Genomic DNA, 18,320 nt, shown 5'->3' on the forward strand with positions numbered 1-18,320 from the left:
AGTCAGGTGTAGACATGTCTGTCAAAGGATACATCATGGGTTCAAATTTAGGTTCTTGTCTTGCTTTACTGAGAGCGTGGTAGATAAGTGTAAGAGCCTCCCAGTAGAAGCGGAAGAATCACTTACAGATCACTGCATCTAAGTGACATACAGGATGAAGATTACCATTAAAGGTAAGCCATGGTACTAACATGGACACCATGGGCCTCTTGGTGTGCTGAACATTGTCTGTGCCCTCTCAATATAATGAATTCAGTGTGAAGGTAAAAACATGGATGGCCCTAATTTGGTTCCTTTGTCAATCAGCAAAAAAGATCTTAATCTGATTTTGGACCCAGCGCCTATTGAGTATGTACTTTAGGTGTGTGCCCCTGTGTAAGTATTTGTGTGTTAGCATGAATGTGTTTGTTAGTGAGTATGTGTATGGTAATGTAATTATTCTTCACCTTCCCCCCTGGACCAGAAGGTGTCAGTCTTCTCCTGGCATAAATTGTTGGCGGTATATAAATAAAAGGCAATAATAATAATACAGTGCAATTCTCTTTTATTAGCACAATCCATCAAAGTATTCTGATATCATATCCCCTTCATGCACCAGGGGGCACAAGATACACGGATCTATGCCATATGAAACACGAAGAGGCATCATGGAGGAGCCTAAACTCTGTGCAAGTTACATGAGTGGTCGTCTCAGAATGGAAGAGGAGGCTTATGTTTTATTGGGGGTGCTAGGATTTCGGTGGCCTTTGCTCTAGGTTAGACATCACCCATCATAGACAGATTGGGTTTTTGCCAAAAATATTGCGACATCAAAAATTCTATTAATGTACATTAGTCGAAAGATAAATGGCGATCTTGCCTGTGCTCAGATCTATTTGCTAATGGTAAGGAGGACAAAGATTCCATTTCCCATAGCATGCATAGAGTTCTGAGACTGTATTTTCACTTGTGGTCATAAACTCGCCAATCCTACACAAAAAAAAACGCAAAACAACAACAAAAGGCATCTCAAAGTGCTGACCTCGGCGATTTTTAATAATGAATCAGCTTTGCACTTCTATTAATGTAAAACCAGGAGGCATGGACCAGCAGCCATCTGTAACAAGACTTTCCCTTGTTTAGCTTAGCTAATGAGTCGAGTCAGACGTGGCTTGGGTTCAGTCTATCGCGCATTCCACCCAGTCTGCAGAATTCTGTACAGTCTGAAGGCCTGCGGATCTGCCACTAACTGGAAAAGTGACCTGAGGACAGTGAGACATAAACATTTTATGGGAACAAAGTGGCATATCGGGAAATGTAAACTTAGTTAAAGTTTACTTTCCATAGGGGATCAAAGTGCCATAGAGTCAGTCCCCTGTGGAAGCGACCTTACTCATCAGTAATGTGTAAGCTGAAAGTGACCTGTTTTGTTTAGGATTAATGAGTGACTATGAAAATATGTTAAGAGAAGTAGTATTTTAGGAATTCAAATAACATTTTATTTTCTTATTTTACTTTCGGAGAGCTAGTCCTGGTAGAAAAGATACACGCACCCTTCTTCTTAACAGACATGGTGTATTTATTTTTGCCGATGCCCAAGACCTAACCTAGGGCAGTTCCACCAGTCGTTCCAGTTCCTTCCTTACAGCTGAACACTGGGATATGATGTCATCTCCCAGCGCTCTTCCTTTTAAGGAAGTGAGGTGCCGGGCAGAATTGAAGTATGGAGGCCTCCATAGTGTTTGTGGACTGGCTGGGGAGGTCGCTGACCTCCCTTTTAATGACCCGTTCAATATGTAAGCAAATGTGGAGGGACTAAATGCTTGTCAGCGGGTCTATATGCGTTATAACCTCCCGTTCTCCCGATGCAATTGAATCTACTGCGTATTTCTCATGGACCCAAGAAGACATGAACCACTACAGTCCGGTACACACATATGGCTGGTAGGGGGCAACTGAATGACGTATAGGGGTTAGAATAGGCGATAGAAAAGGGGAGATGGCAGCTTTCAGCAGCAATCATGCCTGGGGACTCTGAGACTCTTTAAATATTAAACATTTACTGGTCCATAAAGATTCTATTGAAGGTTCTCAAAATGGTGGCACCCAAATTGTCCTTGGAAAAACCATGACTTTTCCATGACATAAAGATAATCTGAATTGAATCACCTATAATAAAGCAGGGATTTCATCTGTAATGAAGAATTATATATTATATGAAGGAGTCAGCTCCAGACTGTGTGACCCTGAGAATCTGCCCCTTCACCCAAGACCCTGAGATCGGCTTCAAGAGTTCCCAAGAAAGACAATACTTTGTAAATCACCTGGAACTTGTTGGATATTACTTGTGATCTGCATTAATTGTCAAACACGAGTCTCTTCAGCACTGGAAGAGTTATGTTTATCTTTTCGTTTTGGCCGCTGGTCGTCTATAGTGTGCCTGCGTTTATACGATCCAGATGTGCTTAGATTTATAGGGAGAAGCTGGATTTTCTTTAAAATAAAAAAAGAGCCAGAATGGTGCCAGGTTTTATTTCATTACCCTATACGAACCTAAGAAAGGAGTGTAACGACACAATAAGCAGGTCACTGTAAAGAAATGTTCGCCTCGCATGCCTTGGAGGTGGACGGGGGTCTGTCTACCAGCTGCCACATGTAAAAGTTAAAAGGTAATTCATATTTTTATGAAGTTCTGCACTGTGAATGAGGCTAGGTTGCTTTGGCTACAGATGTAGAAGGTGTAAAGTCATCCATCTTACACCATCAGACGATACGCATTGAAGCATTGAGATCTGCATTGGCTGATGAGTCACAGATATGACCATATTAATCCATTCTTCACCTATTACATCACAGATGGCTCGCTTTTCGTGTATTCATAATGTTCAATTTGACTTTTCATCTACCCTTTTTTTTAAAACACTACGATAAACAATAAACGAGATGCAATATAGATAGTTCACTTGCAAACGATGTCATACAATTATGTCATAAAGAGGTAGGCCTATACATTATCATCATGATTTTTTGCTCATGGAATTTTAGAACTTTTAGATATAGGAATATTATAATATATTGTTTTATTTACTATTACTATTGAAAAAAATACTTTATTCAAAGCATAAAAAAAAACAGAAATATATAAATAGAACAAGTCATATAAAATAAAGGCTTCTAAGAGTTAACATATGACAATATCCATCTAAAAGTGGAATTTCCTGTAGTGATAATAAAGGTTTGTTGGATCTAACCTGGAAGTAGACGAAATGAAAACCCACATATATAACTTAAATAATTGATTGAACACTCGGAAAATCAACGCTATAAAAATATTTACATTTTTTTCTGTTTTTCAGTTCTGTCGGTGACCTGATATTCCTGACTGGCTGAGTTGGGTGATGATGTCATCACATTTAATATATAAAGTTTCCAGAACATGTGCTCCTCAGTATAAAGAAGAGATAAACTTTTTTGCTCTGTGACAATCTAGCCCCGTGTCTCTCAAATTTGCCTACTCACATCCTCTCCATATTATTATGGAAGGAGCGATACCTTAATGATACCATAATGATCATTTCATTTGTTTTGCAAAGAATTGCTCAATAACCTTAATATACAATTACAAAGAACAAGCTGTAGCGAAGCGTTTAGCTTTCCACCATGATTATATATATATATATATATATACAAATATTTCAGTAATATTCGTTACGTTGTTACTGATCTGAAGCTAATATGAACATCTGGAAACAAGGAGGCTTGTATGTCCCACAAAACCGTGCTTGGCTAAACAAACACTGGAAAAAGTGCTAGACTGGAGAAGGCAGTACGGAAAACACACGTGCTCCTTGGTGGTCGAGTAATTTCAATTTACCCCCTTTAGGTTCAGGAGTTAATGTTCGTTCATTGGCTCTACACACACTTTCCAAATAGAGCAGTCCGTAGTAGGATCAGTGCAGAACACCAAGAAGGTGTAATAGGAAAGATATCTCACTAGGGAAGTCCCAAATGGAGAATGCATAGATGTACAGAAGGATCCCTCTAGTAGCGGATGCAGGACTCATGCCTTCTCCTGCTGTTGAATCAGGTTTGTTAGGAAGCTGATTAGGGGAGAAACTGGTTGAATGACATCATATTCTGCAAAAACGTGGCACACGTTGTCAGAGGGATCAGTTGGGTTCTTTGCGACAAAGCCGAAAATCCTACAGAGAGAAAATAGCTTAGACCATATTGACCATCCTAAAAAGAAATACTCTTTAATATTAACAAAATACCTATTGCTACAGAAACTAACACTCTCCTGCTTCAAGCCATGTGGTCTGGCACGTTTCTTCGTTTCAAATAATTGCATCATCCCATAATTATTATATTATAATATTGTTTTATTCTGCGCCATTGTCCCACACGTGGTCTGAAATGGCCTCCTATGGCCTTTTTCTGCTCATAGGATACACTATATCTGGATCCTCAACAAGACACATGAGAACATTTCAACTTAGACACAAGCCAGCATCTATCAAAAATAGGGATTCCCAACCTACTTCTGTGACTCTAATAGCTATGAGCTCATTTTATTATTGCATCGCTGTCCTATGTATCACGTGCCATTGTTGTGTTTGTGGCCTTTGATAAATAAAGTTGAGAGCCCCAATCAAACCGTAATGTCCAACTTTCTAAGGAAAATTAACTCCAATGACCTTGCCACAGCACTAGAAAGTTTCCAGTGGCAATGGACTTCTTACCTTGAGGATTTGCATTGCTTTTGCCACCTGAAATATAATAAAAATGATTGTTGAAAAAATCACAAAAGCTAAGATTTCCATCTGTTGGCAGCAAAGAAGAATTACAGTAATGCATTAAAATAGCTAGCCAAATACTACAAAACGGTTGACCAGGTGAATGCACTCAACTATGGTCAGGGCCATCTTTAAACTGGGCGAAAAAAAGGGCAGCTGCCCTGGTTCTGGGCTTACCTTAAGATTTTACTGCATTTGCCATTAAACTGGGGACGCTTATGGAAAATACGACATTCAAGGCAGTAGTGGAACCAACAGTAAGCTGCAGGACGTATTATTGATTTATAGGCATTATATATAATATTAGAGAGGGTGGAGGTGGTGAGCAGCAGTGGTGGCTTGACCTCCATATATGAAGCCCCTGCCAGGCAGCCTGTAGCTGGATTAAAGCGTTGGGAAACAGCCGGTTTGCAAACTATGATGTGCAGCCTGATTTACTCAATACTTTAAGGATTGAACTCAGTCCGACTATGACCTGTAAATACGCTGCACGTGATAAGTTTGCTTGAAAAATTGGGCAGTGAATGTAGTGCACCCTGAACGGTTATGTGTTCTAAATGGACCATTGAGCTCCAAAAAAGGCGCCCGTGGAAAAGTTCCACAGCGTGTGTGCATGTTCTCTGTGTGGGCACCATTACTCACAGCTCCTTCACAAACATGCCCTGCAGCTACATCACGGTCAGGAATCACAGCCACTCCCTAAACATGTTCCAGCGAGTTCCAAGACGGCAAGCAACAAGGCTAACGTTACAGGGCTGGCAGCCATAAACACCGCTCACACACCTTTTCTCTGCTGTTTATTATCACAAAGAGCACTATGTCCCATATAATACTCCCATATAACACACACTATCACTGTTTTATTCCCTGGCACCATGCAGCTCTCCTTAACCTGGTAGTGTTTATGACGATGTTGGGGATGTGACGCTAGATGCACATAGGAAAGGACTAGCCCCCAATGGACTCTTCCCACCTGGAGATCAATGGAAGCTCCAGAGATCGAGTAATCAGTTGGTTCACAGCTCTTCCAGGCCCAAGTCAAAAAGGTTCCCCAATGTGAAGGGGACGTAAGATACTTGGATACCTCACATGATACCTTCATGTAACTGGAGATTTGCTCCACACAACATCTCTGATAACATCCATTAGAATTCCATGCATGGCACAAAGGAAGCTTAAGATAACAAATTAACTTACTTCCTTAGCTCAGGATCCACGCTGCAGAAACTGAGGGTTGAGAGGGGATAATGGCGACGAAAGAATACTCTACAGGGACAGAGAAAACACATCAGTCCCAAGAAGAGACACAGAGGAAAAGAACAAATTGGCTTCCACAGTAATTTCTTGCTCTGGGGCACTGACCAAACAACCTGCTTAGTGTGGGGTATCTTATACTTACTTTCGTTGGACATCAGTCAAAGTAACTCCTTGCTCGTTGGCTTTGAAGTGCACAATGGTAAGCATGGGTAGGTTGGACCGTTCAAAGGTGGTGGACACAGCTTTCTGGATTGCGCTGGATCCTGTCAGAGTCTCGGTGCTGACAGAGTTTAGATAGAGGACATTGCAAGCTACAAGAAGACCGGGATATTTACGTAAATCCTTCAAGCATAACCCAGTAGATAATGACATATTTCTAATGGTCAAAGACTAAGTGCTTACAGTATGAATGGAGGACAAAAGCCAACAATTTGTAAATTTCCTGGCAGACCTGAACTTATCGAGTAAATCACGATAAAAAGGTTTTGGAATTGGTGGCACCACCCTCTTCATCCAGATGTGGCATCATTTATGATTTTGTTGTAACATATTTGAAACCCCTTCTTGCGCAACTGACATGTTTTTCATACTTTTAGCTGACATTCTATTTGAAACAAACCACTAAACATATTTCTTTCCCTGAATAAGCTTTATAAGCTTGCTGTACAAGCTGAATAACCTAAATATTTTTCCTGTGATGTCATAACATTTGCACAACCAAGGAAGACACCCAACATTTCATTGGTTGTAATTAGGACACAAGAGGTCAGAGGTTAACAGAATTCATTTTAAGGGTCGCTATTCTAACTCTGAGATAGCTTTCAGTCTGCTTGAGATGTAAATATGTCCTGCACAAAAATGTGTATTTCCATTGTGCTGGAATGTGAAACTCACCAGCTGATGTGATTCCCGGAGGAGAATCCGGGATGCTCTCCTCATTGTGCTGATCTAGGTGGAATAAAAATTGGAATGCTACTATTATTACATGACTACATTAATCTATTCATTTCTGAGCCACTAGGACATATAAGTATATTGGCGTCACTGGATCAGAAGATGCTAACATAGTACTGACAACAGTACTCTGCACAACCCTCTACACCATCTGAGTGCCGGGAAGATCAGCGATGTATCCTGAGAAATGTATTGCAAGCTTCTGGGATATATAACACTTTCATTGCCAACAAACTCAGTGGCATTGATAATTAACACTTTCTGAGCCCATCACCATAAAATTCTCATACATTTTCAAGTCCCACTGATGTTTAATTATATTATTGCCAAGAAGATTATGAAAGAGTTACAACTGACCCAGCGTTGTCCTGTACACATTGCTTCTAAGACCTAAAGAGCCTCACAGAATGTCATGCTTATTAAGAGTTCTCTCTCTTCCTTGTACTTACCTTTGTCAGGTATGAATAATTTGCAGGGTAACGACAAAGGGGTGATAGTGTGTTGATATACGAGGGCAGAGAGACTCCCTGTAACAAAGAAATTTAGTATAAAATGTTGCACTTGGTAGACCGCATATTCTACTAGCATTGAAAATGATTAATGAAAATGAATTGCTATTAAATTTATGCAGTATCTGGGAAAATCACTTGTTTCAAGAAAGTTCAACATTCATAAAAGCAAGGTGATGCACTTGAATGAAATGACATCTATGCTATCTATCCATCTATCTATCTATCTATCTATCTATCTATCTATCTATCTATCTATCTATCTATCTATTAGAAATCACAGTATCTGTCTAGTTGTCCATAATAGATAGACAGATTTTGCAAAATAGGACTTTGGTACTCACCAAAATAAGGCTCTTCAGGAGCTCCTTTTATGTGAACACCTTTGGCTGATGATTCAATCAAGAAATGTCGTACAAGTTCATTTGTTTCTTTGGCTGTTGAAAGACAGGTACAGTTTTAAAATTTGTCTTTGGAGCAGTTACAGAAAAGTGTACTTTAGATACCTTTCACATGCCATACTTTGGCTCAAGGTACAATATTATGACTGCAAGTACACATGGCTTGTCCTTATCCATAGGTCAACTCATAACCGACAATGGATCAAATTACACCATTTTGAACAATACATGCAAAGCCTTAATTTGGGTTCACAATGGAACATTTATCCCCTTTGAAGACTGTTTTAGATAATCAGAACTTCAGAATCGCAGAGCAAACAAAGGTTAGATTAAGGGAAACATATTATAAAATGATATAATTGTTGACAAATGATTATCGGGTAGGATAACATTTGATAAAGATTGGAACAATCCAACAATAACTTTCACTATGATGAAGTTAAAAAAATAAATAAGTGAGACATGTCACTGAATTGACTCCTCCACAAGGAATTTATTCCTTCCTTGGATTTGAACACTAAAGACATTCAGGGCGAGGCGAGGCGAGTCAAGGAGAATCCTTATCGGCATCTGGATGGTGACTCATAATGAGTCACAAACTGACACATTGTGTAGGAGAGTTGGCAATATTCTAATTCTGTTTCAACAAAGCTTTGACTAATGTTTTTACTTATCTATAATGACCAAGATCTGGTAATGACTACCATTATCTCATCTCTCTTCCCTTTGAACATACGGCTGAAGAGGAAATCACTTCACCTAATCTATATTACAGGATATTAAATCTTGGTTATGCTCACAACTGGAATCAGGTTATTTGATCCCCTCAAACATGAGAGTGTTTGTCAAACACGTTTGTCAAACAAATGCCCGATTCCCAGAATACTGAAAGGATGTATTTTAGGTAGGGGTTTAGGGAGGGTTCTACAAATACCAGTTATAGAAATGGTGATAACACCCAGGCTGCGACAACTAAATCGAGACACTGATGTTTATTCACTAAACTAACACTGGCTGGTGCATCGATGACAAGTTGAGAAGGGACAATTAATCTCATTGATCTTTCAATGCGTTATAAATGGCCACATCTGAGCAGCTTCTCCTGAAGGGCCAGTATCTCTGCTAAGTATTTAAAGCTTAACAGGCATACCTGTTTTAGATGGCAGGCCAGGGACCTTCATGGCCAACCCAAAGGACCCTCGGAAGGATGTGCTGTCACGGATAACAAACGTTCCTGGCTCTTTGTCCTTAATGTACTCAATAGCTGTGTAGGAAAGAAATAATTTGATTTACATAACTAAATACAGATGTGGATAAAGAGGAAAATGGAACATTTTTTCTCCCTAATCGGCATCTCTCTTTCTATCTTAGTATCTGCTCGTGAAGACTTCCAGCCACTGGAATCTGTTGTTTTTAAGATAGATCTGTGTCTTCTCTGTGGCCATTCTTTTGGATATTATCAACCATGCATCAACAGAAGATAATGAATTCAGGTATTGAAGCCACATCTGGTGGCATGTATGTTCCAAGATACAGAAGATAACATGTTAATATTCTTATGGTTGGATAAGTATATTTTTATTTCACCGTGTCACTTTCCACTTCAAATTGTGTCCAACTAATGACTCCTTGCCTCCATGCACTCCAATAAATATAAAATCAAATCACTAGCTGTGGTGCTAGTTTGCCTGTATATTCTGTAATCATACGGTGATGTATAATGTTTCCCAGAACCCTCGGCTGTGTAGCACAATCTTGTAGCACAAAAGGGAAACATATTAGAAGGTATTTGTTATTAAGTTGAAAGCGGGGCACCTTTGCTCCTGAAAACACATTACTATTTTATGAACACGCTGACCCTCTAAAATGTATCAAGACACCATATTATCTAGGAGAATACAACAAAATACCCATATTGTGTCACCACCTACTCAAGCAAAATTTCACACGGTGTCACCAACTGCGTAGCATTATATTTTCTTCGTAATGCCATGGAAAAGTGATCCCAAGAAAATGATGTTGAATGTTACCAAGAATACTTAGGTGTTTTGGAATTATTATGCGCGGACTAATAATAATGTGAATGAATATGAATTTACCTTGGTCTCTTGTAAGACTGGGCTTAAACCAGTGCTTGGAAGAGGCCATTACAGATTTCATGCCAGGCTGCCCATCTTTACCAGAACCTAGTTGGACATGGATAAAATTGAAAATATTCATCAAAATCGAAAGTTATGGCATTTAGGAGACATGGTTGCCCATAAACATGGATGGAAATGAAAGTAGTTTTTGGTCTTTTTAGAGAGATTTAGTTCATATTATATACATACACTTTTTTGTGCCAACTGTTGGACTGATGACAATTGGAAAGCCAGAACACAAAGGTAGGACAGAAAGGAAATGCTTTCCTATAGGGATAAATGTCTATTATCACATGTAGGAAGTAACTCACCTTCTGAGGAGGTGGAAATAGACGAGTCTGAGTAGGTCTTGTTGACCCTGTTAAAACTGGAGGAGCTGCTGCGCCTTTGATGACCATGGAAACTCTTTGATGATTTGGAGTAGCTATCCTCACTTTCCAGACATCCATTGACAAGAAGGATAGGGATATCCATGCTGGAACCGGCGACCGATGGAGGGCAGCTGTTGGCAAGAACCTTGGTAGGTGTATGACGGAATGTCTTAGAAAGGTTTGGCAAGCCAGGCAGAGTTATGTTTGGACTACAGATTTCTGTATTTTGATCAAAGTAATGAATGGATGAAGACGGGGATATTACAGCAGGACTATTCAAATTTGAAAATGATTCCAGAGACCTGAAGGGGTCTATATCATCATGGAGAAGTGAGTGGGTGCTGTTAAGATAAACAAAGAATAGATTATTCTCAAAATAGCTCCAACTATATTGTTAATATAATATATCTCTGATACTCTACTTATAGCATAATGGAACTGCACATTCTAAAGACTGATATATTTATATATATATATATATGTTTCTTTTTTTCTCTCACCTTCCTAGACGGTAGCTGGTATCTGACCCAGGGCTGTTGGACATAATGGATGCATCGCTGATCCGGAATGGAGCTTTTTGCATGGTTTCTGAACCCAGCGATGTAGACATCTGGGAACTGTGATAAGACTTCTGACGTGGGATGGCAATACCCTCTGTAGCTTGGTAGTATCCTCCAAAGGAAGGACCTTGGTGGTGATCTACATGTCCACTGGTGTGTGGAGACGTCTCACTGAAAATGACACTACCATTGGGTGGATAATCCTCCAAATGCGTCCCTCTCGAAATTAAGATACCCTCAGCTCTTGGAGTGGGACTTGATGAACATGGGATGACCTCTTGACACCTAGCTCTTCGAGTGTTCAAATCCACGCACTTTATATCTGGCAGCAAGTAAAAAACATTGTAACAATAAATTATATTTTTTTAAGTATTAGATTTTAAGTGACAATATTATTTATTACAAAAGACAAATAATTAATTAGATATTCGACACCTTGCAGGGCACCATAAAGGTACAATTATATCTCTTTATTAATATTGCTTATTCTTACATACTGATGAGAGAGATATATCATAAGCCTTCTATACATTTGTAACATGGATACTAACAATGGAAAAGCACTGCGATTGTGTGACATTCCTGGAGATTCTTTTTCTTCTTGTTTTCTTAAAATTGTTTGTAGGACCGTGCATTCCACCAAAAACCTCTGCAGGTGTTACCATGACAATCGCTTATTTGGACAAAGTAATGATCAGAGAGAAGTGATTTGCTGTCTTACATGAGCAAAGTCTGTGAGATGAAGCATGCTTAGACTTGCGGGAGCCCGGGGTGTGTGTCTGAATATCCGTCCCAAGAAACTGAACGCGGCATGTTTTTATTCTTGGTATTCTGTGTTATAGTGGATATGACTTTTCACAATGGAATATTAATGTTAATTATCCAAAAATTAAGCCACCATGGGTGGGTTGGCTTAATGTTACAAATGACTGATGGCTTTATCTGACTCGGGAACAATCGGCATTTTGCCAACAAGACAATACTCCTGGAATGGACTTAAGTCTTTGAGGAAACCTAGCACAGAACTTAAGGCAGTCACTCAATTTCCCTACATGGCCTTATCTATATATTTTTTCCCCTAGGCAAACAACCCTAAAAGGTAGGACACCACCTCTTTATATAATAGTTAACATAACGTATATCAAAAAATGTTTTGTTCCAGAAACACCCAATTCTCTACAATAGATGCAGACTGTTATCATGCGTTATTCCACATGACATCAATATTCTCCTCCTTCCCCAGGAGCTATATGCATGTAATGGTTGGTGGCTGTTCACGCGTGGATCTTTCCCGTAAGACTGAAACAACTTTGTTGGGTTGGGCTGATCTAATGAGAACAAACAAGCCTTCCGGGCATCATTTCATAACGAACAAAAATAAAACAAGTCGCTGCAGCTTATACTTTAAAGCAAAACCTTGCGGCAGTCACCATATTTGTCTGGCTCGTTGATTACACTCCTAGGGTGCAATGGACCATTTTTCATGGGAAATGTGCTTTTGTCACAATCTCAACTTCCATATGGAAAAATAATACCCAATTTTTAATTTCTCCCCCCAAAAATTTATTTATTGGAAAAAAAGCACAATGTCGTATTAATGCAGGGGTTTAATTATGCTAAAAACAATGAAAGTGTCAGCTTGCATTTGAGTGCAAAGAAAAGCTTTAAGATTTCTAATTTTCAGCACAAGTAGAGCATTTAATAAAACTATTAGCATCCTCTGAGCCCTAGGAAAGTTACAGAACCCTGCATGCGTCTTATAGAATGTACTTATTGGAAAGTGGGCTTCCCCACAGTCAGACGTACGTTTTATCAGCCAGTCCAAATGGCCAAACCATTTTAGAACATCACAGAGTCTCATTTTATTACCAATGGAAACATCTAAGCTTCGAATCAAAATCACAGACATAACGTATGTGATGCAGCCTCTCTGTAGATGTGGACCAGATATGTGGTAATGCTTTGGTATAAAAAAAAGCCAAAAAGCTCAATAGCTAAAGAACTAAGCTTTGGACCTTACCAACAACTCCATAGAATGTATGGTAAGATTCCAAGAATTCAACCTCCGAGAATCATGAGCGTTCCAGAAAAATCACAGATAACAAGCAAAATATGAATACGGGGATGGGGTTGACCCAAGTAGGAGCTACATGTGCTAGGAACTGTCCTTATTGAAAATATTAATAGTGGTAAAATACATTATTATGTTTGCAAAATAATATGTGCATCACTAAATCATGAGAGCATTTGGCAGTCAGTTTTGCTTGTCCTGAAAATGCTTCAAATAACTTTGCTTGGTTAGAAGTCTTGACCTTACCTGGTGGACTTGTAGTTTTGAAGTTCTCTGGTCTACACGGTGAATCGGAATGTGTTGAACTTTTATAAACCTGCTCGGTTTTGATTGGCAGAGGTTGGAAAGTAGAATCCAGCTGCAAAATTAACTTGTTTAGTGTAGCTATGGAAACATCCAGTGTTGGCGATATTGGTTCTCCTCCATCGATGACTCTCTCTGCAGTTTGCTTCATGGTGTTGCCAGTCTTCCATTCAGGTACCACTTGCTGGGCTCTCTGGGTACCTTGAGGGCCTTCTTCTGCCCCCCTGAACATAGTATTGGAGGCTAGGTTATTCTCACCACCATAAATAGCTCCATTATAGCCATTGATTGGAGAATTGATCTGTGCTACACACCTCTCTGTGCCAAAGTAAGTATATTTACTGGTCATGGAGATGCACCTTGGGTGCACGGTTTGCTGGAAACCGCCACTGTCTTCTTTGGATGTCAAGGAAACCGATTGTCCCACACGTAATACATGGTTGGGTATCACCTGGGACATGACAAGCTTTCTGATGGGTCTCCAAAGGAGAAAGAAGACTCCTGAAAATGATAGAAACAATACGAGGATTTAGTCAATAAGTATTACGTACCTATAGTCTGTCATTAATGAATAAATAAGCATCTGATTCTTAATCCTGTATTGAAGCTAATAGCCAAATTTCGTTTTATACTAGCTTAGAATACTGGGATGATAATGACATTGCATATACCCTAAAATCTACCTAAAAAGATGTCTAAACATAAAAAACAGACATAAGGATATAACTGAAACCTTTTCGTATTTATTGGGATTCAGCACAATGCATGGGACAGAAACAGAAAGACAGAAACGAAAACATTTTATTAAGGGTTATATCCTTGCTCTGGAATAAGGGGTAGGCGATGGGCGTACTATCTAAAGTGCCTAAAACATATGGCATTTGACATTCTAAATATAGCAATGGTTTCCCCTGCTCTCAATTTTGCGATATAGGATTAGGAATTATAGACTGCACATTAATATTCTATAATTTCATCATTTTCTTTCCTTTCAGTATATTCAAGTCAGGCATTGCTCTCGACCAAAGAGGTGAGCTGCTCAAAGTTCATGCACTACAGGCCAACAGTGAATTCCCTGGACTAGGTACTACCTATGTGGCTAGAAGTGGTCCATGAATTGTATTTAGGCCGACAGTGGTTGACCTGGTCAATGCATTGCATATGAGCCAAGAGGGACCACCCCAGGTCCATGCATTGCATCTGGGTCAACAGTGACTACCCTAGCCCATGCATTGCATATGGGTCAACAATCACTGCCCTGGTCTAGACAGTATATCCCAGCCATCAGTGCTACCCCAGGGCAATGCAGCGCTTACAGGGCAACCATGGTTGCTCTGTTCACCCTATTTATAGATGGTGGCCACATCTGCCATTAAAATGAGTCTCTTCTTTCATTATTCACCCAGAGCAAATAAAATGAAAGTTGTGCAGAAAAACTTGTAAATTAAAATGCTTCGAACAGTATTTGAAAATATGGGGAGAGGAAAACTAATTCTTCATCCACTGTTGTATCAAGAAAACTCTGTGATAACTATGAGAATGTATTTTATATACATTCTGTTTTCTGTAAGCAAAGATTTACACGAATCAATTATGTGGAAGGTCCTATCTGACAATGACAGAAGACTTTCTTTTCACAAAACAGAAGCAGATAAAGGAACGGGTTTAGAGATTTACCCATCAATCAAATGTTAAGAACCACGCTTGTAAGGCTTCTCTAAACGTCCTCTTTTGTTGAAGTCTTACGATAAACCCAGTGCTTTTGTTTGCCTTGAGAGGGGGAATTAAACGCAGTCTAATTGAATGTATGATTTTCTTATTGAGTGTATTATAAAAAGAATATATTATTTAGTTTTTAGCCGATTTTCAGTAAGATCATGCCAGACTGACATTCTTACTCCTTTCATGGATGACCCAGCTCCTCTACAGACAACTTAGGTCCTCATAAGGGCCAACAGGCAAAGGTTGCTTTAGAAGTACATCAATATCTTTATCTACAACACATGCACCCACTCCTCAGCATGTACCAGACCGTACTGTGTATGGGACGCCAGTGAGGACACCGTCGGCCCAATGCTGGCTGACCTGGAACCTTTTATTTTAGCCAAACAGCCCTGTTCGAACTTCCATTTGAGGCTATATCTCTCATTATCAAACCCGGGACACAACTGCGTGAACATTTGGAATTCGGAGCCATCTACAAATTTTTTGATCCATTCAGATCTATGGTTTCTCGAGCTACGGTCCCAGATTTAGAACTTTGCACTCGGAATCATTTCAGGTTTCCTTTCCAAAACACGTCCCATGAAATAGTTGTCTGATCGTCAACGTTGATTCATGGAGCAAGTTCCCACAGAAACGGTAAATCGATGATAAAATACGAAACACACGCAAGTGATATGAAACAACTAAACGACTCTGTTTTCAAGTTAATACGTTGCGTTCTGAAATAGCAAAAAGGTTTAAAAATGTGACGTACCTGTGATCTCCGCTGAGCTGTTTTCTTTATCTGTGACCAGGAGCTGTGTAATGTTATACTGACAAACTAGCAGTGTGTACTTAGGGTGTATTTATACATACCTATTGAGACAAAGATACACCCTTAATTTAACCCCATGTATTTCTTATTCACCGCAAGGCACAGAACCATGAGTGGACAAGAGTGATTGCCTCTTATCTCGGAGCTTTGGTTGGAAGTAAAAGTGTTAACCCTGCCCTCCTACACCGAGTGAGTCTCCCTGTAGCCCGAGGCGAAAAAAGTCAGACCATTTACGCCCCTCTAGTGACGGAGAAGGGCAGGTACAGGTGTGAGATCCTTAGGCAGCTGTACAGACACAAGGAGGTACTGACGTCACATTCTCTTATGGTGGAGATCAGCAAAACATTAGTGCATAGTAACACATTGTATCAATACGGAGAAAAACATAGAAACCAGATATCGGAAGGTAATAATATCATAACTCGGACATAATTGGGGATTACTCTAGCCTTGGTGTAGAGATAGTCAACATTTTATTAAAGACATGAGGCGAATATTTGCATCATCTTCTTTGCTAAAACCTCCAGCAGCAAAGAAATGGTTAATAACATAAAAACAACCAATCAGAAATATGCATAAGAAGGCCCACAGAACACTCCACTTCTTTCATAGGAGGCTTCATATTTGCACTTTTAAAACTACCCCAACGGCGCAGAAGCAACATGGGCCGCCTTCCTGAGTTCTGCGGATATGGCCGAGTTAGCATTGGCCAGGAGGCAAACCGTACTCCCTGACCAGGTAGGGATCGGTCTGGGTACCTTCTGCCACAGCCACATCAGCAGTAGAATCTGCGTCAGAGGGCCTGCCACGTCCAGCAGTTCGTCCTGTGCAGAGCACAGGCCCTGCTCCAAGCCCTTCCGAGGATCTTTTCCGGACCTGTTCATGAAGGTGACGAACGTAGGATTGAACTCCTAGTAATGTAGGATATTCGCCACCTTGTCAGGAAATGTTGGCCAAGGGCACTCCGCACATAGTTTTTGCGCGATGTGGGATTCAGGAATCCACTCCAAGGACCTGGGGTGGTGCAGGGTGCGTGGGTCAAACATCGGGAGGGCCGCGGAATCCAGGATCTCTGTGCAGGACCCGGGGGCGGAGGTAGGCTGAGAGTCCCCCAAGACCGTCTCCCGCACCAACACAGGTTGCTCCACTGGAGAAACCGGCCAAGAGCCTTCAGCGGGGTATTCATCCAATACCTCGTATTCCTCAGCTTGTAGACGGGTGCCCCAAAGCCAGTCTAGGGGCCTTAGCTTTTTTCAAAAGCCCCTTGACCTTATCTGGAATGTCCGCCTCTGTCCATTGACGTTTGCGCAGGCATTGCTCGGTGAACACGTGATGTGACTCTTCGGAGTCCAAAGACTCAAGCCGCGGTGACCCCACGCAGGGTGGAGGCACCTGGCCAAGGGCAGAGAGGTCCAGGGAGGCCAGGGCCGCAGGGAGAGACTCCATTAGCGCAGACTTCAGCCATGTCTGGAGGGCATCGGCCAAAGGTAGGATGGCATCAGAGATGTCCGCTTAATCTGACAGACATGCAATAGACATAAAATTGGTCTCAGGGGTACACGGTTGTTTTTCTGTTATTAACCATAGAGAAGGGAATTCATGGTTTGCGGAACAAGACTAAACTGGAAGACTAAATTGCCACCCACACAACTATGTAACCTTGCAATAAAATATAACTGTGACATCATGACAAACAGTATCTAATGTTTCCCTTAAATGATCTATATATATTGAAATACCTTTATGGTAATGTAACTACTAAATATACATCACACGGAAATCACCCTGTTGCGAGTACAACTTCCATTATACTCAGCTAAGCGAAAGCAAAAAAACATGCTTAGCCTAGGAAATGCAACATATAAACATATTAACATCAGCTAAAGACCTAAAAATTGCCTATAAGCAGCCACTCATTCTGGGAATTGGAGTTCATCGATGGTGGGACACATATGGATTGGACCCGTGATATACAGAAGTAGAGCTTAGTTTAACCCCACACTGTCCATGCTTACTGTGAAACCATACATCATGCTGTCCGTTGAAACGAATGCCGTCATCAGCCCAAGCACCACTTGGTAGATCGATAAAAGAATGCGGTGTAAGAGCTTTGCAAACAGCTAAAAAAAACGGCATGTTCTATCTTGGAACGTTGCACAATGCCAGTGCTAGCTTAACAGGTTGTTAGGTGACATTTACTGGGAAACGAAGGGTCATGGCCTCTTCATCTTAAAAGTAAACATTAATGCCATTATGAGAAATAACAAAAATAGAAAGCAAAGGGCAAAATCCAAGAAAACAGTAGAAACATCATGTGCTGATAATATCTCGTTTATTTCAAACTATTCAGCATCCCATAACCCTCTGCTTTGCTCTACAAAGGTAGGTAATTAGCTCCCAAGTTTCTCTCTTTAGGAAAGACAGTCCCTCTTTTGACCC

At 40.4% G+C, this 18,320-nt stretch overlaps 1 protein-coding gene across 1 annotated transcript; it reads right to left on the bottom strand.

Moving 5' to 3' along the window:
• Window positions 1-2,343: 2,343 nt before the first annotated feature.
• LOC149274343 (tensin-4-like) lies at window positions 2,344-18,017 on the bottom strand. The gene is made up of 15 exons (XM_089505589.1): window positions 17,897-18,017; window positions 16,640-16,816; window positions 13,286-13,843; window positions 10,909-11,290; window positions 10,349-10,749; window positions 9,996-10,082; window positions 9,047-9,160; window positions 7,840-7,932; window positions 7,436-7,513; window positions 6,927-6,980; window positions 6,175-6,343; window positions 5,973-6,041; window positions 4,722-4,748; window positions 4,046-4,181; window positions 2,344-2,472 (listed from the first exon to the last, which is right to left on the bottom strand). Exons 1-15 carry the CDS (start codon window positions 18,015-18,017, stop codon window positions 2,344-2,346), a joined length of 2,595 nt encoding a protein of 864 aa, XP_089361715.1.
• Between the last annotated feature and the right edge of the window lie 303 nt (window positions 18,018-18,320).

Source organism: Sceloporus occidentalis, unplaced genomic scaffold (genome assembly GCF_023333645.1).
Source record: "Sceloporus occidentalis isolate IW3139 unplaced genomic scaffold, rSceOcc1.0.p SCAF_335, whole genome shotgun sequence".
NCBI classification, from domain to species: domain Eukaryota; kingdom Metazoa; phylum Chordata; class Lepidosauria; order Squamata; family Phrynosomatidae; genus Sceloporus; species Sceloporus occidentalis.

Coding starts and splice junctions, on each gene's coding strand:
- LOC149274343 (XM_089505589.1), bottom strand. CDS start 18,017: ATGCCGTTTTTTTTAGCTGTTTGCAAAGCTCTTACACCGCATTCTTTT. Junction 7,933..9,046: donor TGGCCTGCCATCTAAAACAG/GTATGCCTGTTA, acceptor GTCTTTCAACAG/CCAAAGAAACAAATGAACTT. Junction 6,344..6,926: donor TCCGGGAATCACATCAGCTG/GTGAGTTTCACA, acceptor GTCTTCTTGTAG/CTTGCAATGTCCTCTATCTA.